This window comes from Trichosurus vulpecula, chromosome 7 (assembly GCF_011100635.1).
Source record: "Trichosurus vulpecula isolate mTriVul1 chromosome 7, mTriVul1.pri, whole genome shotgun sequence".
Taxonomy (NCBI): Eukaryota; Metazoa; Chordata; class Mammalia; order Diprotodontia; family Phalangeridae; genus Trichosurus; species Trichosurus vulpecula.
In genome coordinates, this window is record NC_050579.1 from 72,704,712 (window position 1) to 72,731,446 (window position 26,735).

The following is a 26,735-nucleotide window of genomic DNA, read 5'->3' on the forward strand; positions in this document are numbered from 1 at the left end:
AGTGTCTGACTTCTACTAGTTTGCAATGTTAGCATTGCAATAATATATGCTAGCTGTATGGATTTAGTAGGCCTACAGGTTTGCTCAGGATTAAAAAAAAAGTCTGTAACATTATTTCTAGGGGGAAATGTGCTTTAGATTCCAAACAAGACACAATACCCAAACTCTTACAAAGTTATTTTAAAATGAAGTTGGGGACTTACAGCAAGTAGTATATTAATACCATAATAATCTTCAACTAATAACTAACAATAATCTCTAAAGAATCAGAAAATTTCCTATGATGAACGTCAAAATTAAGACTTTTATTACTGAAGATCATAGCTCACTTTTATATAATGATATGCTTATAAATAGTGCTAGGGTCACTGCTGACCAAGCAGTGGAAAGCTGTTACACAAAGGAAGGGTCAGATTTGTTCTCCTTTGCTCCAGAGGGCAGAATGGATAGAGAAACTTTGGTGAGGAAGATTTCAGCCTGATGTAAGTAAAAAATTTTAAACACTATGGCATAAGTTGTTTGGGAAGTAGTTTCCCACTAAAGTACTTCAAGGGAAAGTTTGGAGGATTAATAGCAGTGAGAGCTAGTAATAAATTATCTAATTCACCCAATACTTTTTAGTGCTCATACCACTGGTTATTCCAATTTGTGCCCTATTATACTTTGCCTTCTTTTATTTCTCACTTTTAAAATTAATGTTAAAGATTTTTCTATATGATGCACAAAGGCTGTCAATTACAAAAAAGTTTTTTAATTCTAAGATGTTTATCTTATTTATCAATTACTGACTTCTTTTGCCTATTTACTTAATTATTGTACCTGATTTTAGGACCAGTTAGGCCTAAATTTTTTAAACCTTAGAGAATATATCCTTGACAAACTGAGATATGTAATAATATTATTCAAGCAGTAGAGAATCAAAATTATATTAATCAGATAAACAGTTATTAGGTATTAAAAATTGACCAGACTCTCAAATAAGACATACTTACGAAATAAAAGGAATTTTTAGTATAGGATCTGCGTTGTCAACAGGAAGGCTTCCAGTTTTAAAATGAGGATTAAACTGTGTCAAATGATTTCGAAGAATGCCAACAGCCACTTGTGCATGAGGATCAAGACTAACTCTGAAAATGTTAGTGAAGAAATGATAAAATGGAATAACTTGTTAAAAAGCAGTATGACTGATAAAAATGTTTCAATCATACACACATGTATATGATATGTTTAAATATTTTAAGGCAATAAACATACCTGAATATAATAACACTTCCTGGAGTTAAGTTTTCAAATTCTATTTCTTGAACATATTCATTAGCACCTTTTTTGGCAACTCCAGCTTGCTTCACAATTTTACTTTCATTGAGCTTAAAAAGAAATTAGTTAAACTGTCAAGTAAATCCATCCTAACATCGTTGACATATTACATGTAATAACTGAAAGAAAAGTCATATATACCTGGATATGCTCTTTAATCTCTACTGTGATATCTGGCACTCCATTGATTGAATTCTCATCTTTTCTATATGGATTTGTATTTCTTTCAACAGTTCTAGCCTCAAGAATGACTTCTTCAATTTTGCCTGAAAGAAAAAATTACATTACTTTTCAGCTATAATGTAACTTGGAAATGGTCATTTTTAATGCCTTTAAATTTTCTGAATTATAAGTATAAAGAATTTTAGTTCCATTACAAGTTAAATAGGAGCTAAAGAGGAGGGTTAAATAGGAGCACTAACAATTTGGAGATGAAAATGCAATAAAAATCACAGAATTGTAAGGACAGAAGAGCACTTAGAGGTAAACAAGTCAAATCCCTGATGCAATAAATGGATCTCCTCTACACCTTTTAAGGTGCCATCCAGTCTTGGGCTGAATACTTCCACTAACAGGGAACTCATTATCTCATAAAAAGTAATCTAGTCAGTTTTCAGATAGCTCCTATTGTTAAAATTTATGAACTATTAGCCCATCTCCTCAGGAGCTACAAACTAATCCCTCTTCTACAGGATAGCTGCTTGAGATAACTGAAAATTTATCATGTATGCTCAGAGTCTCTGGGCTATTAATTACCAGTTCCTTTAATTTTTCCAAGAAATAGTTTTGAATACATTTATCATCTTAAAATACACTGCTCTCAGCACACTATAACCTGATTATCTTAAAATACTTCAAAACAGTCTTACCAGTACAAGGTACAGAGGGATTACTTTCACTTTATCTATCTGTAAACTGTGCTTTTATGAATGCCATTCAGTGTTAATAGTAGTCGTAAGTACAAATGTCAAATAAACTAGAGCTGAGGAGAGACCCCCGGGGGTTTATCACAAGAGACCTTCCTCCAGGTTAACAATAATGTGTTATTCAACATTCTTCAACTAACTATGAATCTGCATTATCATCCATATACGAAGATTACTAATAGAGATGTTCACCTCTTATTTTGTTTCTATTTTCTAGGCCTAAGTTTGTCAACGATATTTGAAAGATTGTGACACTAATGCAGGAATGAAAAAGGGTTAAGTGTTGTCCTAACTTTCAAAAAAGGGAAGAGAGTAGATTTTGCAAACTATAAGCCAGTATCCTTAATTTGGTGTGAAAATTCTGTAACAGATCATTTAAGAAACAAGTAACATCTAGAAAAGAAAGCGGTAATTAGAAGGAAGCAGCATGGCTTCATCAAGAACAGGCCATTCCAAACTATCCTTATTTCTTTTGCAATAGGATTACTAAAGTAGTAGATAGCACTTCACATATAAGATTCCATTTGATCCTTAGTCTAACCTTTTGAAGTAGGTGCTTCTATGATTTCCATTTTACAAAGGAGGAAAAAGAAGCTGAGAGAAGTTTTTACCCAGAGTCAGCCAGCATACTTAGTATGTCTTGAGGCAGAATCCAAAGTCAGGTCTTCCTAACCAAGTGCAGGACTCCACCAACTATGCTATGCAAAGTCTTACCTGTGACTTTAAAAAGATTATAAGTGTAAAATAGGGGAGGTGCAGTTGGACAGCAGTTGTTCTGAAAAAGATGTGAGGTAGTCTTATGCCCAACTTCAAGCTCAATGAGTCAGCAATGTGCTATCATAGTGAAAAACTCCTGATATCTTGGGCTGAATTAAAAGGCTCAGAGTCTTCAGGAAGAAGGTTATATTTCCAATGTCTTCTGCTCTGGTCAGACTTCATTTGGAGTCCTGTGTTCAGTTGTGGGACCACAGTTTAGAAAGATCCATGATCCAGAGTAGGGTAGACAGGATAATAAATAACTCTGTACTGATGTGAAATGAGGATTGATTAAAAGAACTGGAGAGGTTTAACCCAGAAAAGAAAAGACTAAAGAAATGATAGCTGGGTTTCTGAAGAGTTTATCATCCACAAGACAAATTAGACAAAATTTGTTTATCTGGCTCCAAAGGGCAGAACTAGGAAAAACTTGTGGAAATTTTACAGAAGTAAATTTAGGCTAATGTCAAGAAAAACTTCCTAACACTCAGAGCTGTCTCAAAGTGTAATGGACTGCCATGGGAAGGAATGGGTCTTCCCTTATTAGATGTCTTCACAGAGAGGTTGGATGACTACTTGTTGGATATGTTGTAGTGGAGCCTCTTTTTCAGGTATGTGTTGGATGACACAATCTGATTAAACCCCTTCCAACTCTAAATTTCTGTGCTATATAAATACAAAGATAATAAAGCAAATAAAAGTCTGATGGCAAATCTGGAGTGGAGTAAAAACCTAAGGGTGAAGTTATCTAATGGAAAAATACAGCCACATGCTGTAATTATTTAAACAAGCTGGATTGTATTACCTGGGATGCACATCTGAGGAACTTCTTTGCTGTAAAATGATGTCTTAGGATTCCTGAATGCAGTTCGAGACACAGCCACTACAGACTGATGGATACTAGGTGAGTGTCGTGTTACTGCTACTATATCTTCATCAACTTGATCAACATACACCTGAGGAAAGTAAACAAAAAAATTAGCTATTTCCCCATGAAGTTCAGCTTTAGTGTAAGTCTTTTAAATTGTAGCAATAATCTAATTCTATACCTGAATAAAACCTTTAGCTCCAAGCTCTTGGTGTAACTTATTAATGGCCCGTCTTGCAGCAATAATTCCACTTTGTAGGTTAACTTCGCTTGTGTTTGAAGGAGATGCACCAGGATTCCACTTAGTATAAAACCGTTCTTCAGACACTACAGAAATCTACAAAAAAGCAATACATGCGCGCGCACACACACACACACACACACACACATTAAGAAAAACAATGATTCTTCAACAATAAGAATTGAAGTTATTCCACAATAAGTTCAAAGCAAATACAAAATGTGAATATTAAAGAACATATCATTAAGAAATTAGAAGAGAAACAGATCACATAGTTTTTACTGCTATGGGTAGGAAATACATTCTTAACCTAACAAGGGATATAGCTAATTTCAAAAGATACACAATTTTTATTATATGAAGCTGAAATGCTTTTGCACAAACAAAATTAATGTCTCTAGGATAAGAAGAGAAGTTGTTGAATGGGAAAAAATCCTTTTATCAAATTTCTCTGATAAGGGTTTAGTATTCAAGATGTACAGACAACTAACAAATATAAAAGACTAAAAACAAAAGCCATTTCTCAATAGAAAAGCGGTCAAAGGATATGAACAAAGTATTCTCAAAGAAAATTGCAAACTATTAATAACCATAGAAAAGAATGCTCTGAATCACTAATAAGAGACATGTACAACTAAAGTTTTACTTCCCATCCAACAAATTGGCAAAGATGATAAAAGACAGAAATAGTCAATGTTAGGGGGGTTGTGTAAAGATAGGAGCACTAATACATTACTGGTGAAGCTGTGAATCAGTATGACCATTTTGGAAAGCAACTGGAATTATATGAATAAAATAACTAAAATGTTCTTAACTTTTGACCCAGATATTCCACTACTAGGCATATACCCCAAGGATGTCACAGATAGAAAACATGAAAGGCCCCATATACACCAAAATATTTATAGCAGCATTTTTTGTGGTAGCAAAGAACTGGAAAGAATTTAGATGCCCATCAATTTGGGAACGACTAAACAAACTGTGGTACATAAATATAATGAGATGATACTATGCTGTAAGAAATGACAAAGAGAATACAGTGAAGTATGGAAAGACTTACATGAACTGATGGAAAATGAAATAAGGAGAGCCAAGAAAAAAATATGAACAATGACTATAACAATCAAAAATGTAAAAGGAAAGAACAATAGCCACAAAAGAACTGAAAATGAAAGAACAAGCTTGACCCTTAAATAAAAGATATAAATACACACCTCTCCCTACTCCTTTTTCGAGGTGGAGGGGATGACAACAAACATTAAACACTGAATATATTGTTATACTTTTTCTATGCACTGATCAAATTTACTGAACTTTTAAGGGATGTAAAAACAAAAGATAACAATAAAATTTATTTTAAAAAAAGAATCAAAGTAAAAAAATTAAGCCAATTTATTACACTAATATATTTATGAAACTGTATTTTAAAATTCACACATACATACCTGATGAGGTACTAATTCATCATAGCCTCTAGTACTTCCGCTAGCACAACAAGCCATGGAAACAATTGTGGTACTTGGGAGAGCATCATATGCTGACCGATGCTAGGGAGAAAAAAAGGTATTTTCTTTCAGAGCTATACATAGTGTCATCATAAAAAAAATTGAAGAGAAAGATAACTGCACAACATTAAATTTTCATATAGACTATTTTTTAACCAATCAATTAGCAGCATTTATTCTAAATACCCACTATGTCAATGTCACAAACCCTTAACAGTATTCTGATGATCTGATCCTTTACAAATTTTGAATCTGGAAAATCAGTATACTACATATGACATTTAGCAAAAATAACAAATAAGAAACAGATCAGATGCTTACCACAATAGGACACTCATTATCATGTGTAATATCCATGAACAAAGCATGTGCAATAGCAGGCATTAAAGGTCTCAAACATGGTTGGACAAAGGATCCAACAGGTTCTCCTCCATATCGGTAAACTAGTCTGCCTTCTTCGTGACTATTATAAGCACTCATTGCCTCTGCAGTGAAAGAACATACATTGGTAACTTGTTCAAGCAACATTCTATAAAGTATTAATAATTCTTACTGCCAGGATGAATACCATGCAATCTATACAAAGAGTAAAACTACTATAAGAGTAACCAAGGTTTTAGCTTTCTAAAACAAACTCGAATATTTAACTGGTAGGAGATATGCTTATATAATTTGACTGAAAATAAATGTTTCATGTAAAGCGAATATTCAGCATTCACAAAGGATTTGGCTACAAGGTGGCTAGTAAAAGAAACTCAAAGATACCACCAGGTTTCAAGGAGGAAAGTCAGGCATTTTTTTTTCAGCTACCAAAAAATGGTTTGGAATTTTCTGTTTTAAATCATGTACATCCACAATTAATGAATCTCACTGATTGATCCAATTGATCTTTCAATTTCAAATGAAATGCCTTGTTCTAATAGGAGGAATATGTTACTGATGACATATTCCTACAATAAACTGCAAATTGAAGTCCAATTATCCTTAGTCATTACTTTGAATGAACAACTACAAGACCTTTTTATTTTAATTAATTGCATTGCAACCTGCCAAGCAATGTGCATGACTAATAAATGCCTTTTCATCAACTAAACTAATATCATGCATGCTTTTTAGACAAAAAAAAATTACACTACGGCAAGCCTACCTCTTATTAAGGAACTAATGCCCAGTCTAGTCACAAAGATATTGTCCAGCTCCTCACTTCCTGTGAACAGCTCAGCCACTACATACAAATTGGGCTGTAATTTCCTAGCAGCATCAAGCATATACTACAAAAACATGACCACAAAAGCAAGAGAAGCAGGTGAGAAGGGCAAGAATAATAAAAAGAACATGAGACTAGGCATAGATTAGACACAGGGAATTGCCATGCAGCAGGACAAAACAGAAAGCCAAAAAGAAATCCCAAATGAATTTAAATATACATATGTATGACAAAGAAACCCAACACACACACAGCCAGTATGAGAATGGATCAATGTATGCAGCCAAAAAAAAAATTAGAATTTACAAGAGACATAAGGATACAAGGGAAAAAAAAAGAAAAAGAAAGAGAATGTTAGTGTCACATTAAAAAAATATGGATCATAACAATGCATCTTGCATGGCTTCCTATTGATTTTTAATACCTCTAATCAGACTGGTAATTCCCAGGCGATTGACAAAGACATTGTCGAGGTACTCACTGCCCGTGAAGAGTTCAGCTATCACATAAAGATTAGGTCTGACTGACCTGGCTGCAGCCAGCATCTCCTACAGATTGTAATAAACTTTTAAAGTCTCTTAACAAACACAACCTGCACTTGTGCAGGGGCACCCTGAAGCTAGCGCGAGCCAGGTAGCTAATGCTAACCCAGTAGTTATCAGGCTTGTGCAGGAAACCATTTACCAGAATATATGTAGAAAGGTTAATGAATATACTGAATTCTATTAATAAGTAATAAGGATAACCCATATTCTAATTATGTATTATGGGATTTATAGTAGGCTTTTGTAACAATTTCAAATTATAAACAAAAATTTAAGTTTTAATTATCTGAACTGATGTGGGTATATATATATATATATATTTATATATGTTTTCAGCATCATCATCAAGGGGCATCTTTATTTCTCTTCTTTGAGGATATATCATAAAATATTAAAATTTTTTGGGGGGATTAGTCTTGTGATTTCATTGGTGTGGGAAATTCTAAGTGAGGAATTCCCTCTTCCAATGCAGTCTGGCACCTTTTCTGCCAGCTACAGTCTTAACTATTGCCTGGGGACACTGAGAGGTCAAGTGACAGGACCTGGGTCACATAGCCAGTGTGGTTAAGAAATGAGGCTTGTACCCAGGCCTCCCTGACTCCAAGGACCATCCTCTATTCACTATGTCACACTCTTTTTATTTAAAAAAAAGATAGTAGAAGTTAAGGTTATGGACAAATACAAACCTCTAAATAATACTACGAAAGTTAAAGTAATGGTTACCGATAGGGTGCCAAAATATACATCAGTCTGGAGAATATGATAGGCTCCTAAGAATAGGTAAGTGCATACTGAATTTACAAAACTGCACTAGATAATAATAGCTAGCATTTATATAGTGCTTGAGGATTTGCAAAGTATTTCACAAACATTATTTCATTTTTATCATTACAACCACCCTGAGAGGTGTGTAACATTCTTATCCCCATTTTACAGATGAATGACTTGTCTAGGGTCACACAGTTAGTGTCTGGGGCAGGACTTGAATTCTGGTCTTCCTGACTACAGGACACATACTCTACTCACTGTACTACCTAGCTGCCTTAATAGCTTCAAATGCTGGCTGTGGCCCAAGAGGACTTGCTAAAAGCCCAAAGCAGAAGGCAGACAACAGAACTATTGATGCTTATACTTACATTTACATGCTAATAAGAAAATTAACTCAATATGACAATATAAAGGGCTTCTAAATACATTAGTATTACCATTACAGTTGATGGTCCTTCTTTACAAAGGGATAGAACATCAATGACAATAGAGTCTACATTAATATCTTAATCATTTCATCTTACAGTAATGTAGAAATATACTAAAAAATTAATTCTGGCTAGATATGTGTATGATATTAGGAAATTAACAGTATAAAGATGAATGACCTTCATACTTTTTGTGGTGGCTCTACTGACAAAAAAGGACCATCGATTCTGTTTAAGCCATTTATTGGTACTATCTGTTATAATGTTTGCATATGTGTGTGTTTATACATAAAACTATAATTCAACATATATATGCACATGTATACGTGTGTATTTATGTATGTGTGTATATATATATATATATATATAATCTCATTAGCATGTATACTCCCTCAACCAGTTAGACTGTGACTTGCTCATGCCTCTTCAATCACTATTTAAACAACAAAATAACTCGTAAGGGTATTAAGTCAGAAATTTTCCCTTAGGAAAATCAGGTAGGGGAAGAGGGAGAGACCTATATACTTGAATACACACTGCAAATGTAGAATATGCTACACAGCATTATAGTGTTATGAAAGTACTAAAAGGAAACTTGAAATAATCAACTAAAGATTAACCATAAATTGCTAGTACTTTGCAAATTATCAACAAACTATATTGCTTAAAGATGTTTTTCCCTATTCTTTAAAAGTTAAATTGAAAATGTTAATTTGTAAATATTTCAAAAAGTAGCAATATCATCACAAAATCAACTAATAAGCCAAGGTAGACAAAGTATCTAATCATTAAAAGCCAGCATATTATTTTTTCCTTTAAATACTCTCCCCTAGCTTTCCTGAATTTATTTTTATAACAGATATGTTTTAGTTTCCTGTACCTCAGCTACATGAATAGGCGTTGAGTGGCAGTTATCAAGGCGTACTCCCTGGAAATAAGTGGCAATTATTTCAGTATATTTCTTCATGTGAGCCCAAAGGTATGGACAGTCTTCTGGTTTATTTCCATAGCGTAATTTAACACTGTCACCCCAGCAAATGAGCTCTCTCCTCAGATAAACTTCTGAACCTGTATAAAAAAGAGAACTTACTTTCAATAGTACAAAACTATGAATCAATCACCAATCACTTATTTGGTACTTAGTGTATTCTAGGTACTATGTTAAATGTGGGTGATTAAAAAAAAAAGAGCAGGTCTCTGCCCTCAAGGACTTTATATTCTAATGAGGGAGACATTGTGACCATAAAAACTATAAACAATATACATACAACAATAAAAGGTAACCCTTAGAGGAGCAGGCACAGGTGGGGACAGGGAGAGGTCTCCTGAAAAAGATGGTGTTTAAACTGAGTCTTGAGGGAAGGCAGAGGTGAGAAGGGAGAATACTCGGGGTAGAAAGACAGTCAATATAAAGTCATGGAGAAAAGAGATGGGATATTATGTGTGAGGGATATTAAGAATGCCAGTTTGGCTGGCCTGTAGGGTATGTGGAGGGCAATGATATGAAATGAAACTGGAATAACAAGCCAGGTTGTGAACAGTTTTAATGGCAAAGTTTATATTTGAACCTAGGAGGCAATATGGAACCACTGGAATTAACTGAAAGTGTTGGGTAGGAGGGAGGGTGGTTATTTGTGTGTGACTTGGCTGGACTTCTTTAGGAAAATCACTTTGGCAGTTCTGGGGATATTGACTATAATGGGTAAAGATTTGAGGAATTGAGACTAAATAGGACACTATTAAAATAGTATAAATAAGAGGTGATGAGGGGCAGAATTAGGGTGGGGGCTATATCAGTGGTGAGGAGACTCATAGGAGAGATAGAGGGGATAGAAACCACAAGATTTGGCAATTTAACTAGATGTTAGGTGAGACTGAGGATGACACCAAATTTGGGAACCTGAGCGATTGAAAGGACGGTGATGTCTTTGACAGTAATAATGAAGTTCACAAGAGAGGAAGATTTGGAGGGAAAAGGGGTAGGAAGATAATGAGTTTTGTTTGGGTCATTATTGAGTTTTAAATGCCTACAGAATACGCAGTTTGAAACATTCAATGTTTGATATGAGACTAGATGTCAAGAAAAAGACTAGAGACTGATACAGAGAACTGAGATTCATCTGCATAGAGGTGATAAATGAATCCATGGAAGCTAATGAATCACCAAGAGTAATAATAATAATGATGATGATAATGATAGTATTTATCTAGCACCTATGTGCCAGGTTCTGTTCTTCCTCCTCTATGAAGCCTTCTTAGACCATCTCCAGCTGGTGGTGATTTTTCCTTACTGACTGTAACACAAAAAAACTGTTTCGCAATTCTTTAATGTACTTAATAGGTAACATTATGTATTATACCATTCTGCACTTAAACTGTAACCTCTATGAAGGCAGAGATCATTTTATCTGAAATTATCTTCCCAAGCACTTAGCCCAAAGACTTGTACATAGATGGCATTTAATAAATGTTTTCTGAATCAATCAACAAACATTTATTAAGTTTCCACTATGTGCCAGGCACTGTGCTAAATACTAGGGATTAAAGTACAAAGCATAAAACCATCTCTACTCAGAAGGAACTTATAATGAGGGAGACAATAAGTACATCTATAATTATTTACAGAATAAAGAGTAGTTACATAAAACCACTTTAGGAAGGAGTATACAAGCATTTGGTGGGGGGAGGGTCTCAAACAAAAAAGGCTTCATACAGAGCTGCCATCTTAAAGAAAGAAAGGGATTCTACGAGGTGAAGGTTAAGGAGGGAGAATCCTACATGAGTAAGGGAGAATCCTATATGAGTAACAGAGAGAAGGCCAGTTTGGCTGAATCAGAGTGCAGAAAGGAGGAGTAATATCCAATGAGGCTGAAAGATAGGTTGCACTAGACTGTGAAGGGGTTTGAATATATATTGATATGTTATGTTAGTATCCTCTGGGAAATAAAAAGGATAGAAGCGTGAAATGAAAAATACCTCTGAATATGTAGAGCACCTTTTATTTGAATGATAAAAACATTTCATTGTTTAATAACTGCATACTAGTGGAAAAAAATCAGAATTCCAACTAACAGATAAGAGAAACAACAAAAAGAGCAAAATGATACAGGTAAGTAATAGGCACTGCTTCAAAACTGGGAACAGCTGAATGTGCATGAACATGATATAAATCTCTCTCTTTATATGTGTATACACATATATAAGTTGTCAGAAATATAACATGGTTAAATTCTTATGTGAAGTTTCTATGTTCTCCAGAGTCTATCATCATGCTCTAAATATAGGAAGTTCTTAACAGATGTTTAATGCTGTCTTTATGAGGTTGGTAGGTAAATAAACAGTAGACTATCATGTAGGAAACATAAAGTAATATAGTCAAAAACCCGAGTTAAATAGGAGATCTATTCTTGAAAAACAGCTTTATAACCTACAATTATTTAATTGGAAACACTAAGTCTACAGAAAATTGGGGCTTAGGGGATATCCAAGTTATTTAACTTTAGTAAAATGTTTTACATTTAATAACTTTATTAATTTCCAAACTAGATAACCCACAAAGCAAGAGAGAAAAGGATTGCTGAAGATAGTCAAAGAAAAGTAAGAAGAGTTGGGAAGTTGGCTCAGTCTCCCTTCTGGGTCTCAAACATAAAACAGGAAGGGGACTTTCTCTTTTGAAAATGGTGTCTAAAAGAGAAGGGAGTACACCCTGCTTGAAGACTATCCCTAGAAAGGCTATAACGAATGGACAATGAATATAAGGCAGATCCTTTTGCTCACAAATATCTCAGGCTTATCTTGCACAAATTGAAGATTAGTGGCTTAAAAGCAATGAAAAAATGAAAACACCACCCTGTTAAGCCTTATAATTTTTCAGTAGTTACATGTTTATAATTTACTCCAAATTATGTTAGTTAGAAATGAGAATGCTTAACACCTGAGATCTTTGAGAAGATTAATTTTGTCTAAGATAGGAGAGGGGAGGAAATTCTGAAATATGGGGACATGTAAAGAAATGGTAGGTCTGTGTGGAAAGGGTCTGTGGGGGTCTTTGAAGAGACAGAAGGCAGCATGAAGATACTAGGACTATGTGGAAGCAGGCAAGAGGATGGTCAAAAAGTGAAAATGGGGTGAAGAAAGAAGGTTTGAGGGTATAAAGGACAAACTTCATCTATTCCAAAATTTTGTTTAGGGCCCTTATATGTATCAACTACTAGCTGAAAATCATCCTTGGGTTGAATTTGCAAATGCTTGGCACATGTGGCTTAGGTAGTTTGGTGGTACAGTGGATACAGTGTTGGAATTAGTCCAGAAAGGCCATAGTTCAAATCTTGTCTAAGACACTAGGTTTGTGAGACTGGTCAAGTCGCCTCTATCAGATTCAGTTTCCTCAACATCTATAAAATGGGGATTATAATAATACCTACCTCACAGGGTTGTTGTGAGGATCAAACAAGATAACACATAAAGTGCTTTACAAACTTTAAAGCCTTATGTAAATGCTAGCTATTGGTATGCGCTGGTGATTTCAATGCTCAATATACCACAAAAATGTAAAGGAAAATATTGTCTCAGCTGAAACAGTGGTTAAATTGAAGGTAAAATAAATAAAATTAAAGAAAAAAAAACCTCTAAAAATAATTCCTAGCTTGTATCATGAAAATTATATTCACATATATAAATACCTGTAAGGTGTTCTTGTCAAAGAGTAAAAATACTTATCCTAATCGTTCTTTTAGCAATGTTATGACCCAAAGTAAAACAAATGAAACATACACTATTGAGCTGCAATAAAATCGTTCTTGGTTCCAACCATGTATCTATAACAAAGATATACCTGGTTCAGCAAAGTTTCGAAGAGGATCATCTCCCATTACCCAGCCATTATGTGCCATGAAGAAACAACTTTTATTTGGGTGATTAATAAAAGTTTCTTCTTCTGCAAATGTCATTTCTCCAAATGGGAAGGTAAAGTATCTACGAAGATATAATTCAATATTAAGGCAATGCAAAAAAGAACTTAGGACAAAATTTTAAACAATAAGTATGAAAATTAAACTTTTCAGCCCTCAGAATGAATAAAAGTAGTTTTTGTATTATTTATAGGAAATAAATTTCAATATAAACCACAGAGGAATTGTTTTGACATGTAGCACTTTGAGTTGGAGTTCAGGATAAAAAAGATTAGGAATAACTTTTCTTTTTTGTTCGGGATTTGTACTTTCATCAGCATAAGGAACTCCTAAAGTGGACAATATGGAGATGGGAAATCTAAGACTTACAGATGGGCCTGGGGCACAAAAAAGTGACATGATTCACCCATGGTCACAAGTTAATTTGTATCTGAGGCAAAATCTGAATGCAAGGCTTTCTCAATCTCAGGCCAGACCTCTCTGTCTTTCTCTTCTATAGCTGACAAAGCTCTTTAGTAATTCTCTCATTGGATCCTCATGACAATTCTGTGAAAGAGGTGATGAGAGTATTATCACCATTTTACAGATAAGAGAGAGGTTCAAGTCCAGGGTTCACTGGCTTTCCCAGGCTTCCAGAACTACTCAGGGCACAACTAGGGTTTGAACAATGTCCCCTGACTCTAAATTCAATTCTCTCACTACTTTCGTCCACAATTCTTTTGGTCAAAGATCATGTAACTACTGAAAAATTATGCAGAGAAGGCATTAAGCAGCCCAGAAAGCTGTTATCCAGTTGTACAAGTGAGCAATAACGCAAGCTTTTACTCCCTAAACATTTCTTTGGATTACTCCTGCCACATGGGTTCTTCATTCCTGTTTCTATTTTGCTGAATGCCAATGTACTAAATCACGAAACCATGCTGACTTGGTGCACTATATATTTATGTTATCCAGTATCAATTGGGCTCTCATTCGAATCCTTTCACTCTTTCGTGACTGATCCCGCATCCTTAGTGCTTGGTATATAGAGTAGGTGTTTAATAGATGCGTGTTCCCTCTATCCTAAACCATCTCCCTTCTAACAAGGTAACCTATAACACTATCTCCTCCCACCTTCTCAACAAAGGACCTCAACTCGGACTTTACTGCAAAAACCTGACGCCACCACATACTTCCTCTCTTGTTCAATTCTACAATTCGAATAATCTTAAGATTCATCATTACCCTCTCCTCCTTTCCTCTAGTCTCAAGAGTACTGATAAGGTATCTATTTTTCCCTACTGATTCCAACCCTGCCGACCTGTGCCATTAATGCCCTCCTATCTCCTCTAAGTGTCTGCTCCTTCGGTAATAAGATAATCTCATTTTCTAATTGTGAATTTTTCCTTATCCATCAACTCTTTTCCTGGTGAAAAACATGCCCCAACCTTAGAAACTTTCATTTGACTCTATTGTTAGAGTACTCAAGCTATTGTCCAATACAGCTTTTCCCCTTTCCCAATCAAAATTTCCCAAAAAGTTTGTCTACTAACTGCCTGCCAAACTATCACCTCCAATTCATTTCTCAACCCCTCGAAATACTACCTAGTTCAAAGTACTCTTTCCAAGGTCACCAATGATATCTTCGTTGCTAAATCCAATGGATTTTCCAAGTCCTCATGAAGCAATTAACTAACAAACACATATTTTATTTATTTTTCCAATTTTTAGACACATTTTTATTTAAAGTTTTAAGTTCTTCCTCTCCCCCTTCCCTGAGAAGGTAAGCAATCAGATATAGGCTATATATGTGCAATTATATAAAATGTTTCCATATTAGTCATTTTGTATCAGAAGACTTGAATAAAAAAAATGAAAGAAAGTGAAAAATAGCATGCCTCAAGTCTGTATTTGATCAATATCAGCAATAAACATTTTTTTTCATTCTTTTTTTTTTGGAGGGGGGGAAGGCAGGGCAATTGGGGTTAAGTGACTTGCCCAAGGTCACACAGCTAGTAAGTGTGTCAAGTGTCGGAGGCCAGATTTGAACTCAGGTCCTCCTGACTCCAGGGCCAGCGCTCTACTCATTGTGCCACATAGCTGCCTCCATTTATGAAGCACCTACCATACACCAGGCACTGCATAGACACTGGGGAAACCAACACAAAAGTGAACAACCCCTGCAACTCAAGGGACTTTTATTATTTCACGGTTGGGGAAGGGCATGGCGGACAACATGCATATAAATAAACATATATGAAATAAATATCAGATAATTTTCTGGGGAGGCTCTAGAAGCTGAATCAAGAAAGGATATATGGAGAAGGTCGCACCTGAGCTATGCTTTGAGGATAATTAGGGATTCTATGGCAGCTAGGTGGTACAGTGGATACAGCATTGGGACTACAGTCAGGAGAACCAGAGTTCAAATTCTGCCTCAGATGCTTACTAGCTAAGTGACCCTGGGCAAGTCTGTAAAAAGAGCTGGAGAAGGAAATGGCAAACTACTCCAGTACCTTTGCCAAGAAAATTCCAAATAAGGTCACGAAGAGTTGCACACGATTGAAACAAGTGAATAACAACAACAAGGGGATTCTAAAAGGCAGGGATGAGGAGGTGGCACATTACAGGCATGGGAGAGAGTCTGGGTAAAGACACAGAAAGGTGACTGGTTGTTACATGGGAAAAACAGCAAGATGACTCGTAGGGCTGGACTGTAAGGAACATCAAGGAGAATAATGTGTAAGGGTGGAAAGGCACATCAGAACCAAGTTGTGAAGGGTTGACTTGAAGAGTCCAAAAATGAAGTTTACATTTGCTCTTGGAGATTACAGAGAGCCACTGGAGTCTACTGAGGATATGAGCGACATGCCTTAGGAATATATATAATATGGTAACACAATATTATTATACAATATAATAAAACGTATTAGGTATTATTCCTAATATAGTATTAATATTATAAATACAATAAAGCATGAGTCTCATGCTTTAGGAATAAGACTGGCAGCTATATCAAGGATAGACTGGAATGGGGAGAGACCTGAGACAGGGACACCAATAAAGAGACTATTTCAACAATTCAGGTGAGGGATTAAGACCATGAATTAAGGTGGCTGCAGCAGTATGAGAAGATCTGAGAGATGCTGTGGAGGTAGAACTGACAAGAACTGGCAAATAACTGAATATGTGGAATGAGGAAGAGTGAAGAGTTGAAGGAAGTTGTGAGGTTACAGAAATATGGGTGACTTGAAGCACATAGTAGGTATTTAATCAATGCTTACTGCATTATTAGGAAATGGAAAGAAATATGTTTCAGGCCTGAAGAAACATGAGACCTCCCTTAAGAGTGTCTGTTGTATTTAGATAACCAGGAAGCTAACGGCTTGAGTCTCAGACCCCTGGACCAATTAAGTCTCAAGAATAGTTTCACTACCTTTTAAGAAAAAAACTGGTCTAGCACATATGGGACAGCTATTGCTTCTATGACATAAGAGCATAAGACAAGTAGATCAGGAGAATGATATAGACATGGTACATTTCTATTTCAGTAAGACATTTGACAAAGTCTCTCATAGTTTATGGACAAGATGAAGAGACATAGACTACATGTTTGGACAGTACTGATAGACTGATCACTTGGAGGCAAGTTTGTAATATTTTATTTCTAAAGCCATTTTAGTACTGTTTTCCTCAATATTTTTAAACCATGACATAAATGAAAGTATTGATAGCATGTTTATCAAATCTGTCAATGAAAAAAATCTGGGAGAGATAACTAAAGTAATGATGGAATCTGGATCCAACAAGATTAGCTGGTACAATCGGCAGAAGCCAACACACAGATTCTTTCCTGAGTAACATACATTTTGGGGTAACTGAGTTCTATTGTTTCTGATTCTCCCTTGTCTGATCTGTTCCACTGATCTACTTCTGTTTTTTAACAACCAATCCCAAATGGTTTTGATAACTGCTGCTTTACAATACAGTTTGAGATCTGAAGTGGCTATTCTTCCTTCATTCTCAACTTTTTAATTTCTCCAAATGAATTTCATCATTTTATTGAGATCTATAAAGTATCCCTTTGATAGTTTGATTCGTATAGCATTAGCAGTGTAGATTAACTTTGACAGTAATGTCATTTTCATTATGGTACAACTTAGCCACGGGCACTGAATATTCCTCCAGCTATTTAAGTTGGTCTTTATTTCTTTAACTTTGTAACTACATCTGTATGAGTCTTTTGTCTGCTTTAGTAACCTGATCCCCAGATACTTTATGTATTTTGTAATTATTTAGAGTTTATACAATTATAGCAATATGGTAAAGAAAAACAATTTTGAAAGACTTTTTAAGAGCTCTGATCAATGAAATATAATCAACCAAGTCTCCAGACATCTCCTGACAGAGATGTGATGGATACAAGGTGCACAAAGAGACATACATTTTTGGACATTCATTTTGCTTGACTATGTTCATTTCTAACAAGGGTTTTTCCTTTTATTTTTCTTTCTCTCTGTTTTTAATAAGGGGAAGAAGGGCAGTGATAGTGATGCCAAAAAAAGGGGCCACTGAATCTTTTAAAAAATGCACATAAACAGAAAAAATTTAGAATAAGGGAGTACAAACAAGTAGGACAGTTTTGGAAGTAATGAGCAGAATTTTTCTACTTTAAAAATTCTGAAATGGGAATTCATATTTCATAAAGAAGCCTCTTTTTGCGTTCTTACGTATGGAAATTTTATTTTTGGTGTTTAAGTTCAGAATAATGAAAAAAGGTTGTAAATAACCTCTACAAACTTATCTCAGGTTCCTAATATTTTGTACCACTTTCACCATCACATTAACTGTTAAGAGTATAGCACGAGTTTTGTGCACATACACGCACACCTCCCCCCACCAACACACCCATAAACACATACAAAACTACATAGTAATAAAATTTAGTGAATAGGGAAATGTAATTTTTAGCACTAAGAACAATAGTTTCAGGGTTCTTCAGCATTAGTAGGTATTAAAAATTATTTAGTAGTTTTGTAGTTTTTAGAAATCGCAATATAAATAGTACTCATGAACTTGTTTCAACTAAGGAAGGATATAATGTAAGTTACCAAACTTAACACACAGGCCAGTACTAAATGTTTTCTAAATTATTTCTAGTTCAATTATTAAAATTCACACTTCAAATATTTAAGTACATTTAAAAATAAATAGGACCTCAAAGTTTTTAAGTGCAATTCAAAGAGACAAAAAAAATAGAATACCTGGTAACCAAAGGATGTTTTCTAGTAACAGGACCTAGTTTAGGACCATGGCCAGCCAGTCGTTCATAAAACACATTTCCCAAAATACAATTAACTGCCTGAAAGTCATTAAAGTTTATGTTACTTCAGCAAAAAAAAGTAATAAAATTTAAAATTCAAAGAAAGAAACAAAACAGCAGTAAAATAAACAAAACCTGTTCTTGATGGTAGTTTATTTGACGAAGTTTCTCTGCATTTAATTCCTCAATTCTTTTACGGAACCAGTTGCAGCACTCATCAATTGCAGCTGGTCCACTGCTAAATGAGATATAACAATATAATAATAATTTAATGAATTTATGAAATAACTATACTTCTGGTATGAATAATACATAGGTATAATCTGTGTGCCCTTTAGATTTGCATAACAGATCCCTGATGACTCATAGAGAGCATACAGATGAGGTGCCTTCCCTGAGAAAAGGGATGGAGTCAAGGATCCTTAGGCATACAGCCTGAAAGAATGATATACTGAAAGCATACTTATGAGGGGAACACATACTTGATAAGTTTGTCCTGGCCAAAATGATGGCTTAGTTTAATGGATAGGCATTACATTTTAATTAGGAGGTTTAGATAAAAACTACTTTATTGGTCAGTTAACTTTTAGAATACTTTGAATTCTTGTGCATGTTTTAAACTTAATTATTTCCCTTGCAATTATCAAACCTTTACTAAAGAGTTTAATTAACTAAATGCTTGGCTATAAAGTCTAAAAGAGAAAAGTGCAATGAGGTACCGAGTTACAGGGAATTCAAAGCAAATACTTACAGGTAAAATGAGGATGTGAAAGGCAACTACAGTAGAATTAGCAGTAGATTAGCACAGTACTAGGACCCTAATCTTCTGGGAGGTATGAGATCAATAAAATCCCACAAAATTTATTACCCAACTAATTTAAAGGTCTCTGAAAATTCAAAAATATCATTAAGACAGTTATTTCACAGGAAAAATAGAGCTACATACTTATGTGGTATGAAAGTAGCTAAAGCAATGTTCATATCTACAGTACAACCAAGTCGTTTGTATTCTGGGTCCTGAATAATCTTAAGAAGCTGCTTTGGGTCAGATTTTGTTACTGTTTTCCTGTTTTCTGAAAGAACAAGAAAATAACATATTAAAAGGATAAAAATCTACAACTACATAAGACATGAACTATTTCTTTCAAATTCTTCATTTCACAATTATTAGTTGCAAAAATACAAATTTAGGTTTTCAAATCTTCCTGAAATTACATTGATTGATAATCTTATAGAGAGGTGTATTTATGAAATTTCTTTAAGTTTGAGACTGTCCTTTACCTTGTGTAAGAAGGGCTCTAAATTGTTGCACTGCTTTGTTAACATCCACTTGAAAAAATTCCCAGAGTTTAGTCTTTGGATAAATATCCTCCCAAACTATTTTTCGAATACACTGAAAAAGTACAAAGAAAAAGAGAAACTTTTCTCAGGGCATTTAAAAAAAAAAAAAGCAAACGTAGCCTAGGCTGCACCAAGTCCAAACTATGTTATGACAAATAATTTACTTTGCTCTGTCATAAATTGTGTTACTATGTTTTCAGTTAGGTGTATCTTTAAACATACTAACATTCATTTGCTGGTCATTTTCAATCAAAGCAGGTAGTCCTTTTTCTTTGTATTTTCCTTCTGAAACATCACACGTTAAGTGCCAAAGTGCCCTGTCCAGGACCCAAGCTGGTTTCAGGTGTGGAGAATTCACTAGATTATATGCACATTCCGGATGCTCCTGGATCCATTTACTATTAGCAGCTTATAGAAAAGGGAAACAAAAAAGGGAAAGCTTATAACAAAATTAGCTTTTATTGGTTTCTACACATTACCTTTTAGGGTTATATAAACTACTACTGCTTAGAAGCAAGATGGCACAGTGAATAGGGTTCAAAGCCAGCTGCCAGGAAGACCTGAATTCAAATTTGACCTCAGACATTTACTAGCTGTGTGACCCGTGGCAAGTCATTTAACCCTGTTTGCCTCAATTTCCTCATCTGCAAAAAGAGCTGGAGAAGAAAATGGTGAACCACTCCAGTATCTTGCCAAGAAAACTGCAAATGGTGTTTTGAAGAACTGGATATGACTAAAATGAACAACAAATTACTATTACCCTTTAAAAATATTATATGTTGAATTTTCTATAAGTAATCCAAAGTGGTTATCCAAACCTGATACCTATGCAAGCATTCCCCATGAAATCATCTACTATTTTACACAAGCATGCCTAGATGATCCTCATGGTAAAAATGTTCTGTAAAACTTGGATTCAGTCAAAAGATCACACCCAAGGACCGAGAAGGCCACATGTGGCCTGGAGGCTGCAGGTTCCCCACCCCTGTGCCTGGACACTCAACATCAATGTTACAAAGGGATTAGATACTATATTGCCACAACTAATCTTAATTGGTTTTCCTACTTCCAATCTCTCTTCTGTCCAAGTAATTCTCAACATAAGCTTCTAAAATAACCTTGTTAAGGCACAAGTCTGACCGAGGAACTCTTCTGTTAAAAAACCTTCAGTAGCTCTTTCAAAATCTGGTTCTAATCTTTCTTTTTTAAAATTAACATTTTTATTTATTTACTTAGTGTTCTATTTTCCCCCAGCTACATGTAAAATTTTTAACATTCATTTTAAAAACTTTTAGTTTAGAATTTTCTTTCTCCCTCCCTCTCTCCCCACTGCCCCTCATTGAGAAGGCAAGCAATTTGATACAGATTATACATGTGTATTCATGCAAAACATTTTCTTGATAGTAATGCTATTAAAGAAAACACGGACCAAAAAAACTCAAGAAAAATAAAGATAGTAAAAAAAAAGTATGCTCCAATCTGTTTTCAGAAACCATCAGTTCTTTGTCTGGGGATGGATAGCCTTTTTTACTACAAGTCCATCAGAACTGTCTTGGATTGCTGCATTGCTGAGCATAGCTAAGTCATTCACAGATCATCTTACAATATTGTTATTACTTTGTATACAGTACATTTCACTTTGCATCAGCTCACATAAGTCTTTTCAGGTTTTTCTGAGAGCATCCTGCTCATCATTTCCTACAGTACAATAGTATTCCATCATAATCACAAACTACAATTTGCTGGCCCATTCCCCAACTGATGGACATCCCCTCAATTCTTAATTCTTTGCCCCCAGAAAAGAGCTGCTATCAATATTGTGTGTGTGTGTGTGTGTGTGTGTGTGTGTGTGTGTGTGTGTGTGTATCTATATCCTTTTTCTTTTTTTTTTAAAATCTCTCTTGGGATACGGACCTAGTAGTGGTATTGCTAGGTCAAAGGGTAAGTACGGTTTTATAGCCCTTTGGGCATAATTCCAAATTGCTCTACAGAATCAGTTCGTAACTCCACCAATAGCGCATTAATGTCTCATTTCCCCCCCACATCCTCTTCAACATTTGTCATTTACCTTTGCTGTCCTATTAGCCAATCTAACAGATATGAGTTAGTACCTCCTTACTATGCCATCCAATGTGTTAGCTTACCCCTCCCAGTTTTATAATAAAGCTACCAATTATACCTTTATTGAAGTTATTGACAAAACTATTAACACAATGCCGAGCAAAGATCTGCACAAAATGGAGATGTCCTGCACAATAAATATCAAACAACTAATGATTCCTTAGGTCTGTCTATGATCAGTTCTAAATCCACTTAAACTGTATTACAATTTTGCCCATACTCCTTTATTCTTTTGACAAGAATATCATTAGAGACTCTGTAAAATGCTTTAATAAAATCTAGGTAAAGTACATGTTCCCCATTCTCAGTCTGGCAGGCTAGTAATTTAATTCTATTTCATTCAATCAGCATTAAGCACCTCCTATGGGCAAAGAACTGTGTTAAGTATTGGGGATACAGAGACAAAAATAATTCATTCCATTTAGTTTATGCTGTCAAAAAGGAAAATGAAGTTGTGTAACATAACTTGTTCTTGATGAAGTCAATGCTTTGTGACCCCCCCTCTTTCCTAGTGTCTCCATTCATTAAACACCCTCTTGATATGCTCTAGAATTTTGCCAGAAATTGAAGTCCAGCTCACTGGCTGATAGTTTGCAGACTATATTTTCTCTTCAGAAAGTCAGAAAATTTACCCCCCTCCACTTCTGTGGTAACAATTCCCTTCTCTATGATCTTTCAAAGATCACTGGCAATGACTTAACAATCCCATCTGCCAATTCTTTTATTTAAAAATATATTTTAAATTATTATTTCAAAGATCCACTTTTTCTCCTCCTTGTACCTCAACTGAAAATGAAAGAAAAGCAAAACCCCTGTTACAAACATGTAGTCAAGCAAAACAAATATCTAGATGGCCATAGCCAAAAGAATATATGTGCATGTATGCATGTATACATGTATGTATATATCTCATTTTGCAGAGACTTTCAACTTTGTATGAGGACAGCATGTTTTATCATTAGTACTCTGGAATCACGGTTAGTTTTACACAGGTCAGAGTTACTAAGTCTTTCAAAGTTGTTTGTTTTTAACAGTATTGTGGTCATATAAATTGTTCTCCTGGTTCTATTCACTTCACTTTGCTTCAGTTCATACATGTCTCCCAGGCTTTCTCTGAAAGCATTTCTTAAAACACAATAGTATTCTACTCTATATATTATAACTTGTTCAGCCAGTCCTCAAATGAGGCCACCCCTTGAGATTCTCATTCTTTGTCACCTCAAAAAGTACTATAAATATTTCTGTATATCCTTAGGGTTTTGTTTTGCTTAGGACTAATCTAAATCTACCCTTCTCCCCCTAATTCCTTTTCCCCTTTACCTCCTACTTTCCTGTTAAGTGAAATGTTTTTAGTGCCCATTTGTTCATGTGCATTCTTCCCTCCTTTGACCAATTCAGAAGAGTAAAGTTCAATTATTAGCTGCTCTGTACCTGTGTTTGTTTGTATAGACTGCTACTTGTGCGCCTGTATGTAAGAGAATTTTCCCTATCCTTCCCTTCTATCCTTCACCCTTTAAACTCCCAATATTCTTCCTCCCTTTCTCAATCTTCTCTTAATATTATCAAGATATAGCAGAATCATTCCTGGGCCTTTTGTCTGAATAGATTCCCTCTATAACCCCTACTAATAGACAATGGGGTTCAGCGGGGACGTACGATCATCTGACCATATTTGAATATAAGCAGTTTGTCCTTGTTTAGTCCCTTATGGCTGTTTATTTCCATTTAATTTTTTATGTTTCTCTTTTTTCCCCCATTTAGTATTTTATTTTTTCCAATTACATGCAAAAAGAGTTTTCAACATTCATTTTTGTAAGACTTTTGAGTTCCAAATTTTTTCCTTACCCTCTCAAGAGATCAAGTAATCTGATATAGGTTATACATGTACTATCATGTTAAATATATTTCCACATTAGTCAAGTTGTGAAAGAAGAATCAGAACCAAAGGGGAAAAACATGAGAAAGAAAAAAACAAATGTTCTCCTGGTTCTGCTCACTTCATTCAGAATCAGTTCATGTAGGTTTTTCCAGGTTTTTCTGAAATCCACCTGCTCATCATTTCTTATATAGCACAACAGTATTCTATTATGTTCATATACCACAAATTGTTTGGCTATTCCCCAATTGATGGGCATCCCCTCAATGTCCAATTCTTTTTTATATTGTCTACAGCTATTTTAAATGGAATTTCTCTTTCTATCTCTTAGTAATAGTAATATTTAGAAATAGTGGTGATTTATGTGAGTTTATTTTATATCTTACAACTCTGCTGAAGTTGTTAATTATTTCAAGTAGATTTTTAGTTGATTCTCTAAGTATACCATCACATCATCTGCAAGGATCAATAATTTTGTTTCCTCATTGCCTATTCTAATTCCTTCAATTTCTTTTTCTTTTCTTATAGTGCTGAAGCTAATATTTCTGGTACAATGTTAAATAATAGTGGTGATAATGGACATCTTTGTTTCACCCTGGATCTTATTTAGAAAGCTTCTAGCTTATCCCTGTTACATATAATGCCTGCTGATGGTTTTAGATAGATACTGCTTATCATTATAAGGAAAACATTTATTCCTGTGCTCTCCAGTGTTTTTAACAGAAATGGGTTCTGTATTTTGTCAAAAGCTTTTTCTGCATCTATTGAGATAATCATGATTTCTGTTAGTTTTGTTATTGATATGGTCAATTATACTGATAGTTTTCCTAACATTGACTCAATCTTGGATTCCTGATATAAAACTGGTCATAGAGTATTATGCTTGTGATAAACTGCTGTAATCTCTTTGCTAATATTTTATTTAAAATTTCTGCATCAATATTCATTAGGGAAATTGGTCTATAATTTTCTTTCTCTATTTTGGCTCCTTTTCCATTTGGCCAATTCTACTTTTTAACTAATTGTTTTCTTCAATGGATTTTTCCTCCCCATTTGGCCAATTGTATTTTTTAAGGAATTGTTTTCTTCAGTCAATTTTTGTCCTTCTGTTTCCAAGCTGTTGACTCTTGAATACCTCTCATTTCTGTTTCTAATTTCAATTCTACCTTTCTTAATTGATTTTTAAAATCCTTTTTGAGCTCCTCCAAGAAGGCTTTTTGGGCTTGAGACCAGTTCATCTTCCTCTTTGAGGTTTTGCATGTAGGCATTTTGACACTGTTGTCTTGTGTTCTGATCTTCCCTGTTGCCATATTAGCTTTCTATAGTTAGGGCTCTTTTCTGGTTTGGGTTTTTTTTTTTGGAGGGGGGAGGGGCTCATTTTAAAATCTATTTTATGACTTTTAAAGTTGAGCTCTGCTCCTGGGGCACAAGGAGGCACTGTCCCAAACGTCTTGTGCTGGGGGTTAGGGGCCTGTCACTGGCTTTCTGTATTGGGACCTCTGATGCTGGTGGCCTGCCCACTGCACTGGGGTGGTCCAGTCTTGTCTCACCTGTTGTGACCTGGGTTCCAGGGCTGGCGTTGTCTTATGCGCTGGGGCTGAAGGCCTTACAGCTGGCCTACTATGTCACTGGCCTGCTGAGCCAGGACTGACAGGCCTCAATTGCTGATCTGTGCTGTGGCTAAGAGCCTCCTGCTTGCTTGCCCCCTTTTACTTGAGTGAGAAAGACTTTTCCTGAAACCATTCTAAGTTATCTTAAGCTGGAAAATTGTTTCACTCCATCTTTTTCTTGGTTTGGTCATCTTGGAATCCATTTAAAGGCTTGAGGGAAAGCAGGGGGAGGGAGGGAAACTGGGGGAGAGCTCAGAAAACTTCTTGGCTTTTCTCTGCCATCTTGGCTCTGCTTCCCCTTATGTTTCTCTTAACTCCTGTGTTTGAACTTCAAAGTTTCTGCAAGAGCTCTGGGCTTTTTACCAAGAACATATGTAAATCTTCTATTTCACTAGAAGCACATTTTTCCCCCTGTACAGTTACATTCAGTTTTGTTAGGTAACTTATTCCTGAATGTAAGTTTATTCTTTCCCTTCTGGAATATCATATTATAAACTCTCTGCTCCTTTATAGTGGTAACTGACAAATTGCCTACGATCCTGATTGTGACTTCTCAGCATTTGAATTTTTTCTTTCTGGCTGCTTGAAGTATTTTTTTTCCTTTGACCTGGAATCTCTTGATTTTGGCTATAATATTCCTGGGAGTTTGCATTTTGGGGTTTCTTTCAGTAGGTCACTGGTGAATCCTTGTATTTCCATTTGGCCTTCTGACCATAAGAAAGCTGGATAGTTTTAAGATTTCTTGAAATATGATGTCTAGGTTATCTTTTTGGTCATGACTTTCAGATGATCTAATAAATTTAAAATTTCTTTTTCTCCTCAAACGTAGATTAGCTGTTTTTGCTATGAGATACCTTATATTTTTTTTCAGTCTTTGTTTTAATATTTCTTGTTATTATCATGGAATCATTATCTTCTATTCGGTCTGTTTTGATTTTCAGAGTTTCTTACTTGGGAAAGGTTTTATACTTTGTTGTTGTTGCTATTCAGTCATGTCTGACTCTTAGTGACTCC

The 26,735-nt window shown here is 35.1% G+C and overlaps 1 protein-coding gene across 1 annotated transcript in view; it reads right to left on the minus strand.

Annotated features, from left to right (window-relative positions):
• The window catches only part of AGL (amylo-alpha-1, 6-glucosidase, 4-alpha-glucanotransferase), a 74,182-nt gene that overhangs the window by 29,128 nt on the left and 18,319 nt on the right, over positions 1–26,735 (minus strand). The window contains exons 6-20 of the mRNA XM_036769035.1: positions 20,341–20,522; positions 20,055–20,166; positions 19,720–19,846; positions 18,909–19,011; positions 18,715–18,812; positions 13,396–13,535; positions 9,442–9,629; positions 6,761–6,884; positions 5,935–6,098; positions 5,554–5,655; positions 4,049–4,204; positions 3,805–3,955; positions 1,459–1,583; positions 1,255–1,367; positions 993–1,127 (exon numbers count right to left, since the gene is read on the minus strand). Coding sequence (XP_036624930.1) covers positions 993–1,127; positions 1,255–1,367; positions 1,459–1,583; positions 3,805–3,955; positions 4,049–4,204; positions 5,554–5,655; positions 5,935–6,098; positions 6,761–6,884; positions 9,442–9,629; positions 13,396–13,535; positions 18,715–18,812; positions 18,909–19,011; positions 19,720–19,846; positions 20,055–20,166; positions 20,341–20,522 — 2,020 coding nt within the window. The remainder of the gene's footprint in view (positions 1–992; positions 1,128–1,254; positions 1,368–1,458; positions 1,584–3,804; positions 3,956–4,048; positions 4,205–5,553; positions 5,656–5,934; positions 6,099–6,760; positions 6,885–9,441; positions 9,630–13,395; positions 13,536–18,714; positions 18,813–18,908; positions 19,012–19,719; positions 19,847–20,054; positions 20,167–20,340; positions 20,523–26,735) is intronic.